At 37.5% G+C, this 13,442-nt stretch overlaps 1 protein-coding gene across 3 annotated transcripts in view; it reads left to right on the forward strand.

The window, feature by feature from the left end:
• The window catches only part of IDE (insulin degrading enzyme), a 114,322-nt gene that overhangs the window by 61,487 nt on the left and 39,393 nt on the right, over nucleotides 1-13,442 (forward strand). For all 3 annotated transcript variants that reach the window (XM_036079075.2, XM_078077359.1, XM_078077360.1), the window contains exons 6-11: nucleotides 3,480-3,592; nucleotides 4,518-4,680; nucleotides 5,368-5,460; nucleotides 5,876-5,967; nucleotides 7,390-7,470; nucleotides 9,304-9,407. In XM_036079075.2, the coding sequence (XP_035934968.2) occupies nucleotides 3,480-3,592; nucleotides 4,518-4,680; nucleotides 5,368-5,460; nucleotides 5,876-5,967; nucleotides 7,390-7,470; nucleotides 9,304-9,407 (646 nt within the window). The remainder of the gene's footprint in view (nucleotides 1-3,479; nucleotides 3,593-4,517; nucleotides 4,681-5,367; nucleotides 5,461-5,875; nucleotides 5,968-7,389; nucleotides 7,471-9,303; nucleotides 9,408-13,442) is intronic.

Genomic DNA, 13,442 nt, shown 5'->3' on the forward strand with positions numbered 1-13,442 from the left:
CAGGCTTCCCGCTGAGCAGGGAGCCCGATGTGGGGCTCGAACCCAGGACCCTGGGATCATGACCTGAGCCGAAGGCAGACGCTTAACGACTGAGCCACCCAGGCGCCCCGAGAATAGAAGCTGTTTTGTTCACTGCTTTGTCCCCAGTGCCTGAGTTAGTGCTTGACACATCATAGGCACATGGTAAAATATATATTAAATGAATAAATAATTTTATGACAGTGTTTTAATAACATGGGAAAATATTCTGAATGTGTCCAATAGAAAGCAAAAGCACTCTAAAAACTATGTGCTATATGATCCATTTGGGGATTTATAAAAAATTATAATAGACATATATGGTGTAGACATAAGACAAAATAGAAAAACATACTAGAAATTTAATGTGATATAGTAGTTGAGAACTCATGCTCTAGACTCTTACAGTTTGAGTTTGAATTCCAGATATAACACCTACTTAGCTGTGTGGCCTTGAGCTAACAGAGTTACTTCAGATCTCTGAACTCTAGTTTTTACATTTTTAAAATGGAGGTTTAATCAAGATAATGCAGAAGTGTTTAGCATGGTGCCTGGCACGTAGCAAATGCTCCGTAAACGGTAGCTACTTTTAAGCATCCCATAAGCATAAGATTATGGATGACTTTTGTTTCTTTCTTTTTACATTTGTTCTTAGTTTTCTACTTTTGGCAAATGTTACATTTGTAAGTAGAAAATAAGCAACTATATGTATTTTAAGTTGGTAATAAGAGCCAGGATATAAAATGGGTCTAAGGAGTGAAGCCAATGAAATAAAAAGTGTCTCTATAATTCTGTGTTCTTGCTAACAGTAGCTAGTTCTAGAGTGTTAAATATCACTTGGTATTTAGAGCCTAGTCCTGGGAATATTTTTGTCTGTGTTGTATTGAGATGAAAAACACTTGATTTCAGTAAGCACTTATTGGGCGAGTGATAATGACAACAGATGAATCAGGCAGCAGGCCTGCCTTCCTTGTTCCCTGTTTATTGGAAGTGACAGAGTAAGTGTCTAAAAGAAACAGATGTTTCAGTTCCCTGATTGCATACACATCACTCTCCTAGTGTGACTGACCTGTGCTGAGCTCAGTGGACTTGGTGAGGGACCTGGGAGAGGTGTCCTTGCAGCACAAGAGGTATGAGGAGGAAACAGGATCTCTCAGAGGATTAATAGAAAATCCGCTCCTTCTTCTAGGATGAGGGGAGAGAAAGAATAACCATGTGGAAGGATCTCTGTCACAAAGGGACAAAAAGGTTTTTCTCTGTTCTCCCACGGGATCATCCCTCTAGTTGTGGCAGCACTAATTACCTGGAAACTTGGCAAGTAGGTAACTATCAAGTACAGACACTGGGATTGCCAAGTCCTCACGATGTAACGATGAAAGGGACTCAGTTCCCTGACCTCCAGTAGCGCACTGCTTAGTGGGGAAGACAGACTGCAGTATCAGATAGCTGCTGTACCTTTAAAAAGCTGCACTGTGAACTTACGCTTTTAGGGTAGAAATACTCGAAAGGCACACCTGGTAGAACCTTGCTCTAAAGGGCCTCACTGTAGCCAGCACCTCAGGTTGATAAACCTTTGTTTACTGCCCACCTTGTTTCAAGTCATATGTTCCATCTGTGCATAAAGATATCCCTGCCATCTCTTTCTCCAGATACACCCACTCCGTCCCTGAGTTGACTTGTCATTTAACAAGCAGCCACTGGTCCGCCTCATATTTGGCTCTGGACATTTTAAGGTCCTGCATACCTATCAAAAAAATTGAAGGAAAAATATGTATGTTTAATAAGTAAAGTGCAAATGCCCATATTCATAGGCCTAAAAGAGAATTTCATATGATATAAAGGCAAATCTCAAATAGTGATTATGTGCTCTCTAAAGAGTTCATGGAAAAGTTCAAAATGGGTCATAGAATATCAAGGGAAATTTCTTACTTGATCCAAATGCTTCCTGACGGTAACAGGTGATGAATGTTTATACCATTTATAAATAACCTATTCTTGAGGAGACAGAATCAAGGTGAGGGGTTATCTTGTTTATAAAAAGATAACCTTTTGAGCACCTGGCTGGCTCAGTCAGTAGAGCATGCCACTCTTGATATCAGGGTCCATGAGTTCGAGCCCCATGTTGGACATAGAGATTACTTTAAAAAAAAAAAAAAAAAAAAAGAACCTTTTTTCACTTTTTAATTTTTTGAATGATGGAAATATGTGTACATGGAAAAGAATTTATCCCACATAGAAAGATATAAAGTAGAAATCAAGTTTTTCTCTTTCCTCCCATCCTGTGATGACAGTGCCCTCTCCTCAAATATCTCACCTTAAGTCATTTCTTGTTATACTTCCAAAAGTGGGATTTTGTTAATATACTCACATGTAAGTGTGCCTGTTAAAAAATTGAGATTGCCTGTAGTTTTCACTTCATAGGGCTTTCAGATACTTTTGTATCAGCACATAGAGATTTCTCCCTTATTAATGACTGCATAAAATTCTAATGTATAGACATTTCATAATGTTCACATGCTCATAGATGTTTAGGTCATTTCCAGTTTTTGTTATAAACAGTGCTGCAGTGAACATATTATACATCTTTATAAGCTTTTCAAGTATAACTCTATAAAAGAATATAGGTAGGCGATAACATAGAATAGCTTAAGTGGCCATATCATTCTAACAACAATTACAAGTCTTTGAATGAGTTTGGCACATGATGATACAGAATCATATAATGTTAGACCTTGGAAGAGACTTGTGATTATCTCACCCAGTGTTCTCATTTTACAGAACCTGAAGTGGTTAACCAGGTTGTCCAGGTAGTCAGTTGATATGGTTGGGGAAGCCAGGGTTAGGATCCAGGTCCTCTAGTCTCCCCACCCAAGATTCTTTTTATCATTTTGTACTCTTTCCCCACAGAATCACTCACAGACTCTAACATTTGACTTTTAACAATGGGCTTAGATTGTGTCTATTTATAAAGTATATGTTATAATCTATCAGCTGATGGTTTAGTATGTGCCTTTTGGCAATTGTAGATCAAATAGTTTTCCAAGTGCAGCCAATTATTCTATTACTGTCTTTAATACGTGTTTTAAATTTATTGCAAGACAACATTTGTGAAACAGTTTTTAAACTGTAAAGAGCTAGACATGTGTGAGTTATCATCATTATTGGTATTGCTTAGCTTTAGAAGTTACACAGGCACTGACAGGGTTGAATGGAGTGCTTCAACTTCGTCAGATGAAGCTTTAAAAAAATCGTAGATTTTCTTTTTAATAGTCGGAAGGTTTTTCAGGAGATCCTAAGGTTTTGTTTAGCTTTATTGAGATATAATTGACATGTAACATTGTGTAAGTTTAAGGTAAAAATCGTAGTGATTTTATATATGTATATATGATCTTAAGGTTTTAAATACTACCTGTCATGTTATGATAGTTTAAGTTCTGTTTTCATTGTCTGTTTTCTTACAGAATCTTTAGACGACTTGACTAATCTGGTGGTAAAGTTATTTTCTGAAGTTGAGAACAAAAATGTCCCACTGCCAGAATTTCCTGAACACCCTTTCCAAGAAGAACATCTTAAAGTAAGTGCATGTATTTCTGATTTTTTTTTTTTTTAAAGATTTTATTTATTTATTTGAGAGAGAATGAGAGAGAGAGAGAGAGAGAGAGCACATGAGAGGGGGGAGGGTCAGAGGGAGAAGCAGACTCCCTGCTGAGCAGGGAGCCCGATGTGGGACTCGATCCTGGGACTCCAGGATCATGACCTGAGCCGAAGGCAGTCGCCTAACCAACTGAGCCACCCAGGCGCCCCTATTTTTTCTTTTTTAATTCATGGACATAATATATGCCTAGTTTACCAAAGTGTAGATGTAAAATTTTGAAAGGTTTATTTATACAGGTTTTTTTCATCCTTTTTTTTTTTTAAGATTTTATTTATTTGAGAGAGAGAACGAGTGGTGGGGGGAGGCAAAGGGGGAGAGAGAGAGAAACAGACTCCCCGCTGAGCAGGAAGCCTGATACGGCGCTTGATTCTAGGACCCAGAGACCATGACCCGAGTCCAAGGCAGACACCCAAATGACTGAGCTGCCCAGGCACCCCTGTTTATACAATTTTTAATATTTGAATAATTGAATCAGTTTCACATTTATTAGGGATAATGTTTCACCAAAAAGATATCAACAGATACCTGATCTTTGCATGCTAAAAGTAGTTTTGGTAGTTAGAGCCGTGATAAACTGTAGAAGCTGTTCTCCAGTGCCAGAAGGCAAGCATACTGAGCCGCATGGTCGAGGGGACCAGAAATGGGCTGTGCACCAACTGTAATGAAAGTCCACTTAGAGAGAGCCCAAGCCAGTTACTTTTTGTGGTCAGTACAGTTTTCTCTGGCAATTGATTCTCTCTTGAATTTGGGATTTTTCCCTGAAAATCTGTATTCTTCATAGTTTATAAATATTTTATTCAGTAGGAGTTGATATAGCTAATCTTTCTTGATTTTTTTTTTCCAGCAACTTTACAAAATAGTGCCCATTAAGGATATTAGGAATCTTTATGTGACTTTTCCCATACCTGACCTTCAGAAATACTACAAATCAAATCCTGGCCATTATCTTGGTCATCTCATTGGTCATGAAGGTCCTGGAAGTCTGTTATCAGAACTGAAGTCAAAGGGTAAGTCTTTTGGGCACCGCTTTCTGAGTGTAGTACCCCACATCTTTTTACACTGGCTCTCGTTTTCTCCTAGATTTTTTTGTGTGAAGGAGCATTTCTGGGTAGGTTGGTTTGGGGTCTATGGGAGAGTGAGGTGGTAGCTGTTAGTGTGCTTTTGTTCTTTTTGCTTTGGGTTCCCCCCGCCCCATAATTTGTTTTACCCTTCAGAATTGTGCAGTGAAGTTTAGATTTTTCAAAAGATATTGTGCTACATGTTTTAAATAACAGAGAGGTTCGAAAGTAAAAGCTCACATTGGGTATTCTTCACCATCTCTGAAATAACAGTATACTTTATTTATTTGCCTGCTCTTATCCTTCAGACCAGAGGGTGTACTAGGATCTAGTCAGTAGATGATTTCCAAAGCCCCTCTCAACTCAGGCTCTGCTTTTATGTAATACTTAAGCATGGTAGTCTACTCTTGCCTGGGAACTGACTTGAAGAGTCCTGAGGAACCTCCCAACCCAAAAAATCCCATCAGTCTTCCACAGTGTCTGAAATGGTTTTTCTGAACCCATTTTTTCTGCTCTTTTCTGCAAGTGGTCCATTCTAGTATCTTGGGAACATATAGTATAAATTAAAAAGAACATTCTTTGTCTTAAAAGAAGCCACACATACAACCCTGTTTTGATTTCCTTTGAATGTTACAGGCTGGGTAAATACTCTTGTTGGTGGACAGAAGGAAGGAGCCCGAGGTTTTATGTTTTTTATCATTAATGTGGACCTGACTGAGGAAGGATTATGTAAGTATTGACCTTTTTGGTTTTTTAATGAAAATTGACTTCTTATGATACATTTTCTAAAATTTCTTCATGCTGTGGATCTGTTTTATGTTGTAAAGCCATAAAACCTTTAATTGGTATAATTCATCCATTTTATTTTTCATGCGCAACTTGGCCTTCATTTCATGAATGATTTTTTCTTCTTAACGACCTGTCATTATGTTGCACTTGTGAAATGTGTACTTGGCTTTTCATTGGCTCATTAACTTCCCCAAAGTCCTTTCTGTCACATATCCCAGACACTGGAGGGCCCTGTGTGTGGGACCCTAAAACCAGTCTCTGGTTTCTACTCACCTGACTTTACCTTAGGAGTGAGCTCACTGCTTTGATGGATTCAAGGACTGAATGGTTTTTAAGTATGCCCCTTTTTTTCCAGTACACGTTGAAGATATAATTTTGCACATGTTTCAATACATTCAGAAGTTACGTGCAGAAGGACCTCAAGAATGGGTTTTCCAAGAATGCAAGGTAATTTTGTTTCACCAAAATTTTTCTTAAGGAAATTTTTCAGAAAACATATATATGTGAATTAATTTAAATTTAAGGCTCGGTGAAACTTAAAAGTTTTGGGGGTTTTTGTTGTTGTTATTTAAACTCTAAAATCTTGCAATGCGTAGTAGCTTTAGTTAAAGCTTAGTTGTACTACTTTGATTGGCTATCTGGGGCACAATTAGGGCTAAGGCATCAAGTAACCTTTTTTTCCGAGGGAAAAAGACATTGCTTTTCTATCCCTCAGAAGAAAGCCAGCAGTTTCTTGAGCTTATATCTGTCAGGGTGTACCTTACTGTTTGCCTGAAGCTTCATGAGCCTCTGTTGTTTTCAGATCTGCTGACAAAAATCTACAATGAACTTTCAAAGAAATTGTGAATTGTTTTATATATATGATTGTGTTCTTTTTTTTTTTTTTTAAAGATTTATTTATTTATTTATTTGACAGAGAGATAGAGAGCACAAGTAGGCAGAGTGGCAGGCAGAGGGAGAGGGAGAAGCAGGCTCTCTGCTGAGCAGGGAGCTGGACGTGGGGCTCGATCCCAGGACCCCAGGATCATGACCTGAGCCGAAGGCAGATGCTTAACCGACTGAGCCACCCAGGCGCCCCTATATGATTGTGTTCTTAAAAGTGATTTTATTGTTGTATGTATGGAAAAGCCTGGCTGTCCCTTATTATTTTTTAATAAAACAAAAGTTCTCTGTCTTTCAAAATTTTATTATTATTTATTTTTTTATTTTTAAAGATTTATTTATTTGAGAGAGAGAGAGAGAGAGCACACAGGGGAGAGGGACACAGGGAGAGGGAGAAAGAGTGTTTTAAGCAGACACAGGGCTTAATCCCACAACCCTGAGACATGACCTGAGCCGAAACCAAGAGTTGGATGCTCAACTGACTGCGCCACCCAGGCAACCCCTTCCAGAATTTTAAAGCTTTCTTTTAAATGTTTTATAAAAATATGTACTTTATATTTAAGGCCTATTGAGATTCTGAAATGTATTTTAGGATGAAAGAAATCCTTTTTACTTAGGTAAAAGTTTAAAGGGATACTCTGCTTGTGGAACCTAGGACAGGAACTTCTAATCTGGGTGCAGTTCTCTGAATGGATCAACAAAATGATCATCTGTGCAACTGTTGATCTTGCAAGGTTCTTTCAGTTTTCCTAATTCTTTGACTAATAGTTTCAATAATTTAGGCTAAAGAATCATACTGTTTTGGTTATTTTCATTCATGTTCTGTACATTTCTAAATCAAGCATAGCCTATTTTTTCTGATAAAGTTAAATGTGGAGTAGAAAGTCTGTAGTGCAAACTAAACACTATAGAAAGAACCTTTTTTTCTTTAAAGTATTTCTAAATAGTAGTTGACTTATGTATAATTGGATTAATTTTCCATTTTAGGACTTGAATGCTGTTGCATTTAGGTTTAAAGATAAAGAGAGGCCACGGGGCTATACCTCTAAGATTGCAGGAATATTGCATGTAAGTTTGTTATTTTATGTGTACATTGGTATGTAGAGTATTTTTGTGATCCTGCGTATATTACCTTTAATACTACATGAATGATAAAAATTGAAGCTGCAGTATAAAAGTTTAGACTTTGTAGCAACCAGGCAAACTTTGATGCCAAGCAATGCTTAAAATCTTAATTTTCATCATCCTAAAAATTATCATCTATAGTATTTTTCATACAGAGGCATTTTGCTTCTTCGATTTAAATATTTTTCAATTCTACAATGTGCCAATTGCTAATTATGTGAAAGCTATATAGATCATCTACTTTTCTCCATTTCTGTTGCTACCACCCTAGTCTGAGCTACCATCATTTCTTGCCTTGACTACCATTATAATCTCTTACCTGGGATCTTGGTTTTCCCTCTTGTTCCACACTATAGTTTATTATCCCAGTCTTGGTAATCTTTTGAAAACCAAAATCAGATTGTTTCTCTTCTCTGTGTCAAGTCCTTCAGTAGTTTCCTGTCAGAGTTCGAATAAAATCCAAAACGTCACGTTGGCCTACAAGGTGATCTGGCCCCAGCCCGTCTCTCTAACCGTGTTCTATATAACTCCCCAGCTCATCCCTCCCATTCTCATTCCCCTCCAGCTGTACTGGCTGCCTGCCTGCCTGATCTTCAAGCATTAAGTTTGTTCCTCCCTCTTACTACCTTTTACATTTGCTGTTTCCTCTACCTGGAACTCTCTTCTCTCTTGTCTTTGCATGACTGGGTTCTTATCATTTGGATTTCCACTTAGGTGTCTCTTCCTCACAGAGACCTTCCCTGACATCCCAGTCATGCCCCGCCCCTTTTTAATTCATAGCACCTATCACTATAATGACACTATTTGTTTACTGTCTACCTCCCTCCCAATTACAATATAAGCTCCTTGGGTAAAATAAGTGAAGAGGACTAAGAGTGCACTTATCTTTTTTTTCTTTTTTTAAGAGTGCACTTATCTTGATGAACACTGAGTAATATAGAATTGTTGAATCACTGTATTTGTACATCTGAAACTATATAACACTCTATGTTAACCATACTGGAATTAAAAACAAAAAACTTTAAAACTCTGTTCACTCCCTCTCCTAACTTACATGTTCATTGTTGTTTAGTATTTTAGTTCAGCCTTGAGTCTTAATCCCCAAATGAATTACTGTTATTACTAAATGTACTATTGTATGCAAAAATAAAAAAAAATATAAGCTCCTTAGGGAGCAGGGACATGATCTGTCTTGCCTGGCACAGAGTAGATACTCGTTAAATATTTGTTGAATGAATGAATCAGTCTGAGTGTATTGGAGGTTGCTTTTACTAATAAAAAGCATCTTCGACATTATTTTTCTTCCCTAGCCAAAAATATAAGCCATTTCCCCCCACAACAACTTTCTAAATGCTTTTCTGATTTCATTCATAGAAATTTGAGAGGAAATTCTGTTTATAAAAATGTATGTACTTTATGTTAAGAATCCTATAGGTGTCAGCATTTCACTATCAAATTTTCTTCATTAACAAGTATTCAGTTTTTAGCCAGAAATATTACACTTTTCCCTGAAAAAAAAAAAAAATGTGATTTTGCTATCATGTAAATGTATATGGGGATTAACTGCAAAATCATTGTACAACAGGAAACTGCTTCAAGTGTGGTAAGAAAGAAAAAAGAAATTTTTCCAGCAGAGTAAAATTTAATTGAAGGAGGATGTGGGGTGTGTGTGTAAAATAATGGGTTTAATGTGTTAGAGATTTGTTTGCTTTAATAAGTTAGACTCTATAGTAGCCTTGCATATTTTATTTATCTATCTATTTTCCTTTTAATAAGTATTATCCCCTAGAAGAAGTGCTCACGGCTGAATATTTACTGGAAGAATTTAGACCTGACTTAATAGAGATGGTTCTCGATAAACTCAGACCAGAAAATGTCCGGTGAGTCACTCTACAGATTTTACTGCTACATACTAAATTTTCAGTAATGATTAGAAGCTGAAAATTTGGAATTGTGAATAAAATGCTTTTAAACTTGTTATCGAACATGATTAAAGTAGAAAGAATAGTATAATGAAGCAATACCAAACATCAGCAAATCAGTACGTGACCAGCCTTTCTTATCTTTAACTACCCCTCTCCTCACTCATCCTCCCTCCACTCTAGATGATTTTGAGGCAGGATCTCTAAAACATGAACACTTTTTTATTTTTTAATTTTTTTTAAAGATTTTATTTGACAGAGACATTGCGAGAGAGGGAACACAAGCAGGGGAAGTGGGAGAGAGAGAAGCAGGCTTCCCGCTGAGCAGGGAGCCTGATGTGGGGCTCGATCCCAGGACCCTGGAACCATGACCTGAGCCGAAGGCAGATGCTTAACAACTGAGCCACCCAGGCGCCCACATGAAGACTTTTTTAAAAAACAAAACAAGAGGTGCCTGGATAGCTTAGTCAGTTGGGCATCTGACTCCTGATTTTGGCTCAGGTCATGATCTCAGGGTCCTGATATTGAGCCCTGCATTGGGCTTCATGCTCAGAAGGGAGTCTGCTTGAGGATTCTCCCTCTCTCTCTCTCTTTTTCTCCCACTCTCTCTCTCTAAAACAAATAAATCAGTCTTAAAAAAATAATAATCATAATTTCATTATCATGAATAAAATGTAATAATAGATCATCGTAACCTGACTTCATCCTAACTCAAATACCCAAGGTGTCAGATTACATATCTGGCTTCATAATCATAAACAAGTGAGGACACCCTCTTTTTTCTTAAGTGGACATATTACAGTCTCAGAATCCTTCTCACTGACCAGTGATTAACCAAGAGATCAAAAGTTGGAGGAGCTCTTACAGTAACAGATATTCTTATTAGAGGAGGTTCAGCCCTAAAGAGCTGAGGAACTATCCCATGATATTTCTGCCTCAAAATTGAATTTCATCCATGTTTTCCAAAGTGAAATAATACTAGGAATATACTTAAGGGGCACATATTTTGCATTTTTTATTTTTTTCTTCTTTCCAGCACGTATTTCCAAAATTCTCCTGGGAACTTGGAGATTGAGTAAATATGTTTTTTGGAACAGTCATTTTATGAATAAAATCAACAATCTGGTAGAAGTTTTTGAAGAAGAAAAATCCTTCTGACAGAACTATTCCATCAAAGTCTTTTTCCTAGTTACCATTGTTTGCACTTTTCCAGACATGTACTAGCAACAAACGATGGGAAAATTAAAAGAAATATTATTGGTAGTTACACAATGTGATAAATATGATAAAATGACATAGAACTAACTCTGTACACATTCTATCAATGCCATTTTCCTAGTTTGGGTATTTTACTATAATTAATGTAAGAGTTAATTAACCATTGAGGGAACTGGGTGAAGAGTACACGGGACCTCCCTCTATTATTTTTGTGACTTCCTATGAATTTGTAATTATTTCAAAATTGAAAGAGAAAACATTTACAATAGCAACAAAAATGTAAATAACTAGGAATGAATTTAATCAAAGATAAGCAAGACTTCAACATATAAAACTACAAAACAGTGCCGAAAGAAATTAAAGACCTTGTTAGGAGATTTGCTATTAAATTCTCTCCAGTCTGATTCATAGACTGTGTAATCACAGTCAAAATCCTAGTAGCCGTTTTTCCTTTTAGTAATTGGTAAACTGATTCCAAAATACCTATGGGCATACAAAGGACCTGGATTATCCATAACACTCTTTTTTTTAAGATTTATTTATTTATCGTAGAGAGAGTGAGAGCAAGTGTGGGGTGGGGGGGAAGGGCATTGGGGGAGAGAGAGAATCTCGAGCAGACTCCATGCTGAGCCTGGAGCCTGACAGGGGGCTTGACCCCAGGACCCTGAGATAATGACCCAAGCTGAAATCAAGAGTCGATGCTTAACCGACTGAGCCACCCAGGTGCCCAGCCATAACACTCTGGAACATAAAAACAAAAGTTGGAGGACTCAAACTATTGGATTTGGAGGCTAACTATAAAGCTACGTTAATTACGACATTGTGCATTGGCCTGAGGATCAAAAAGAAATCATTAGAATAGAACAGAGTCCAGAAATAGGCCCACACATATATGTTCAGAGGATGTCTTTTTTGTGTGGTAAAAAAACACATAATATAAAATTTACAGTTTTAACTATTTCTAAGTGTACAGTTCAGTATTATATTCATATTGTTAAATATATTAATATTGTTGTGAAGCAGATCTCCAGAACTTATTCACCTTGTAAAATTGAAACTGTACCCATTAAATAAGTCCTCTTTTCTCCCACCTACCATCTCCTGGTAACAACCATTCTACTTTGTTTTCATGAATTGGACTACTTAACATATCTAATATCAGTGGACTCATACAACGTATCTTTATTTCACTTAGCATAATGTCTTTAAGGTTCATCTATGTTGTACCATGCGACAGGATTTCCATTTTGCCAAATTAAATCTACAAGTACAGCTATAGAGTCTTGGCCACATCCCCTGCTTAAGTCATAAGTAAATCTTTGTTTAGGAGGAGTTCTTGCTGAATCCATGCAGGTCCTAGGATAATTGTCTTCTTGTCTAAATGTTTGGTAGTCTGACAGTTGACTAGACTTTTGTGAGAGGTCAGTGCCTAAACCACTGGCTTACGCTTTTTTATTAGGCTCCACTCCTTTCCCTTTCTGAAAATTAGAGCATTTGTCCATCTCCATCTTCTGCATCTTCTCCTGTCCTCCAGTGTTTCTAAAAGTTGATGGGCAGTGATCCTACCTGGGATTTGTTAGTTGCCTAAGCATCAGAGAATGTGAATGATCTGCGTTGGAGATGTGAATTCATTTACTTGGCTGGCTCACTCATTAATCCTGGCCTGGGTTTCAACCCCCTTTTTTTCTGTTGTTTGGTCCACCTTTGCAGTTTAAAGACCCATGTTTTTTCTTTTTTTAAAAGATTTTATTTATTTGAGGGAGAGAGAGAGCACAAGTGGGGGGCAGGGGCAGAGAGAGGGAGGAACAGGCTCCTCACTGAGCAGAGAGCCCGACGTGGGGCTCGATCCCAGGACGCTGGGATCACAACCTGAGCCGCAGGCAACTGCTTAATGGATTGAGCCACCCAGGCACCCCGACCCATGTTTTTTCTAAAAACAGTATAAATAAGAGGTCAGTAGTCCTATCATCTGCCAACCTGAGACCAAAATGTGTAGCACATTTTGTTTTAGGTCTTGTGTCCTGTTGGATTATGAGGTCCTTCCAGGTAAGAACTGTGTTTTTTTCAGATTCAAGTTACCAAGGGCTCAATAAAAGTTGGTTGACTTCTCTAAGCCTTTAGCCTAATCTTTCTTGATTCCTTCTTTCTTTAAGAAACCCTTTTAAAAAGTGTTTTTTTTAGCATTTTTCATGAACCTCAATTTCTTCAGCACTGTGGCCTTCCTGTCACAATTCTTTAAGTTTGGCTTTGGGTCTCATCAATAGATTTTTTTTGTACCTTCTTTCTTCTTTGAGGCATGTCTTTTGAAAATATGATTTGATATCATGATATTGTAGAATTCTTCTAGTGGAAGGATAGAGTTCATCTACTTAGAATCCTTATTTAAAAAGTAGTGAAACTGAAGCCCAGAGACTTGCCTAATTTAGATCTTAACTGTGATTTTGGCAAGATCTCAAAGAAAATAAGTCAGAGTATTGACCAGAATCCAAGTTTCTGATGGCCAGATCTGTACCCTCTCTATTAATTCTGTTTGAATTCATCACAATTACCTGTGAAGCCTCTCCTCATTCTTGGATGTCTTTCCACCTTTGCTCTCTCAGGGATTATTTGCAAAAATCTCATGAGAATTCATATCTGGGGAGCCGTATTCCCTTTTAATGTCTATAGTCAGGATACTTACTGTTTCTGAATGAGTTCTGTAGAGCTTCAACAGCTGTTCATTTCCTCTGAACATTTCTAAATGGCTGACTTGAAGCCAGTTGGTGGGCATTCATT

The sequence above is a fragment of the Halichoerus grypus genome, chromosome 7 (assembly GCF_964656455.1).
Source record: "Halichoerus grypus chromosome 7, mHalGry1.hap1.1, whole genome shotgun sequence".
In the NCBI taxonomy this organism is placed as follows: domain Eukaryota; kingdom Metazoa; phylum Chordata; class Mammalia; order Carnivora; family Phocidae; genus Halichoerus; species Halichoerus grypus.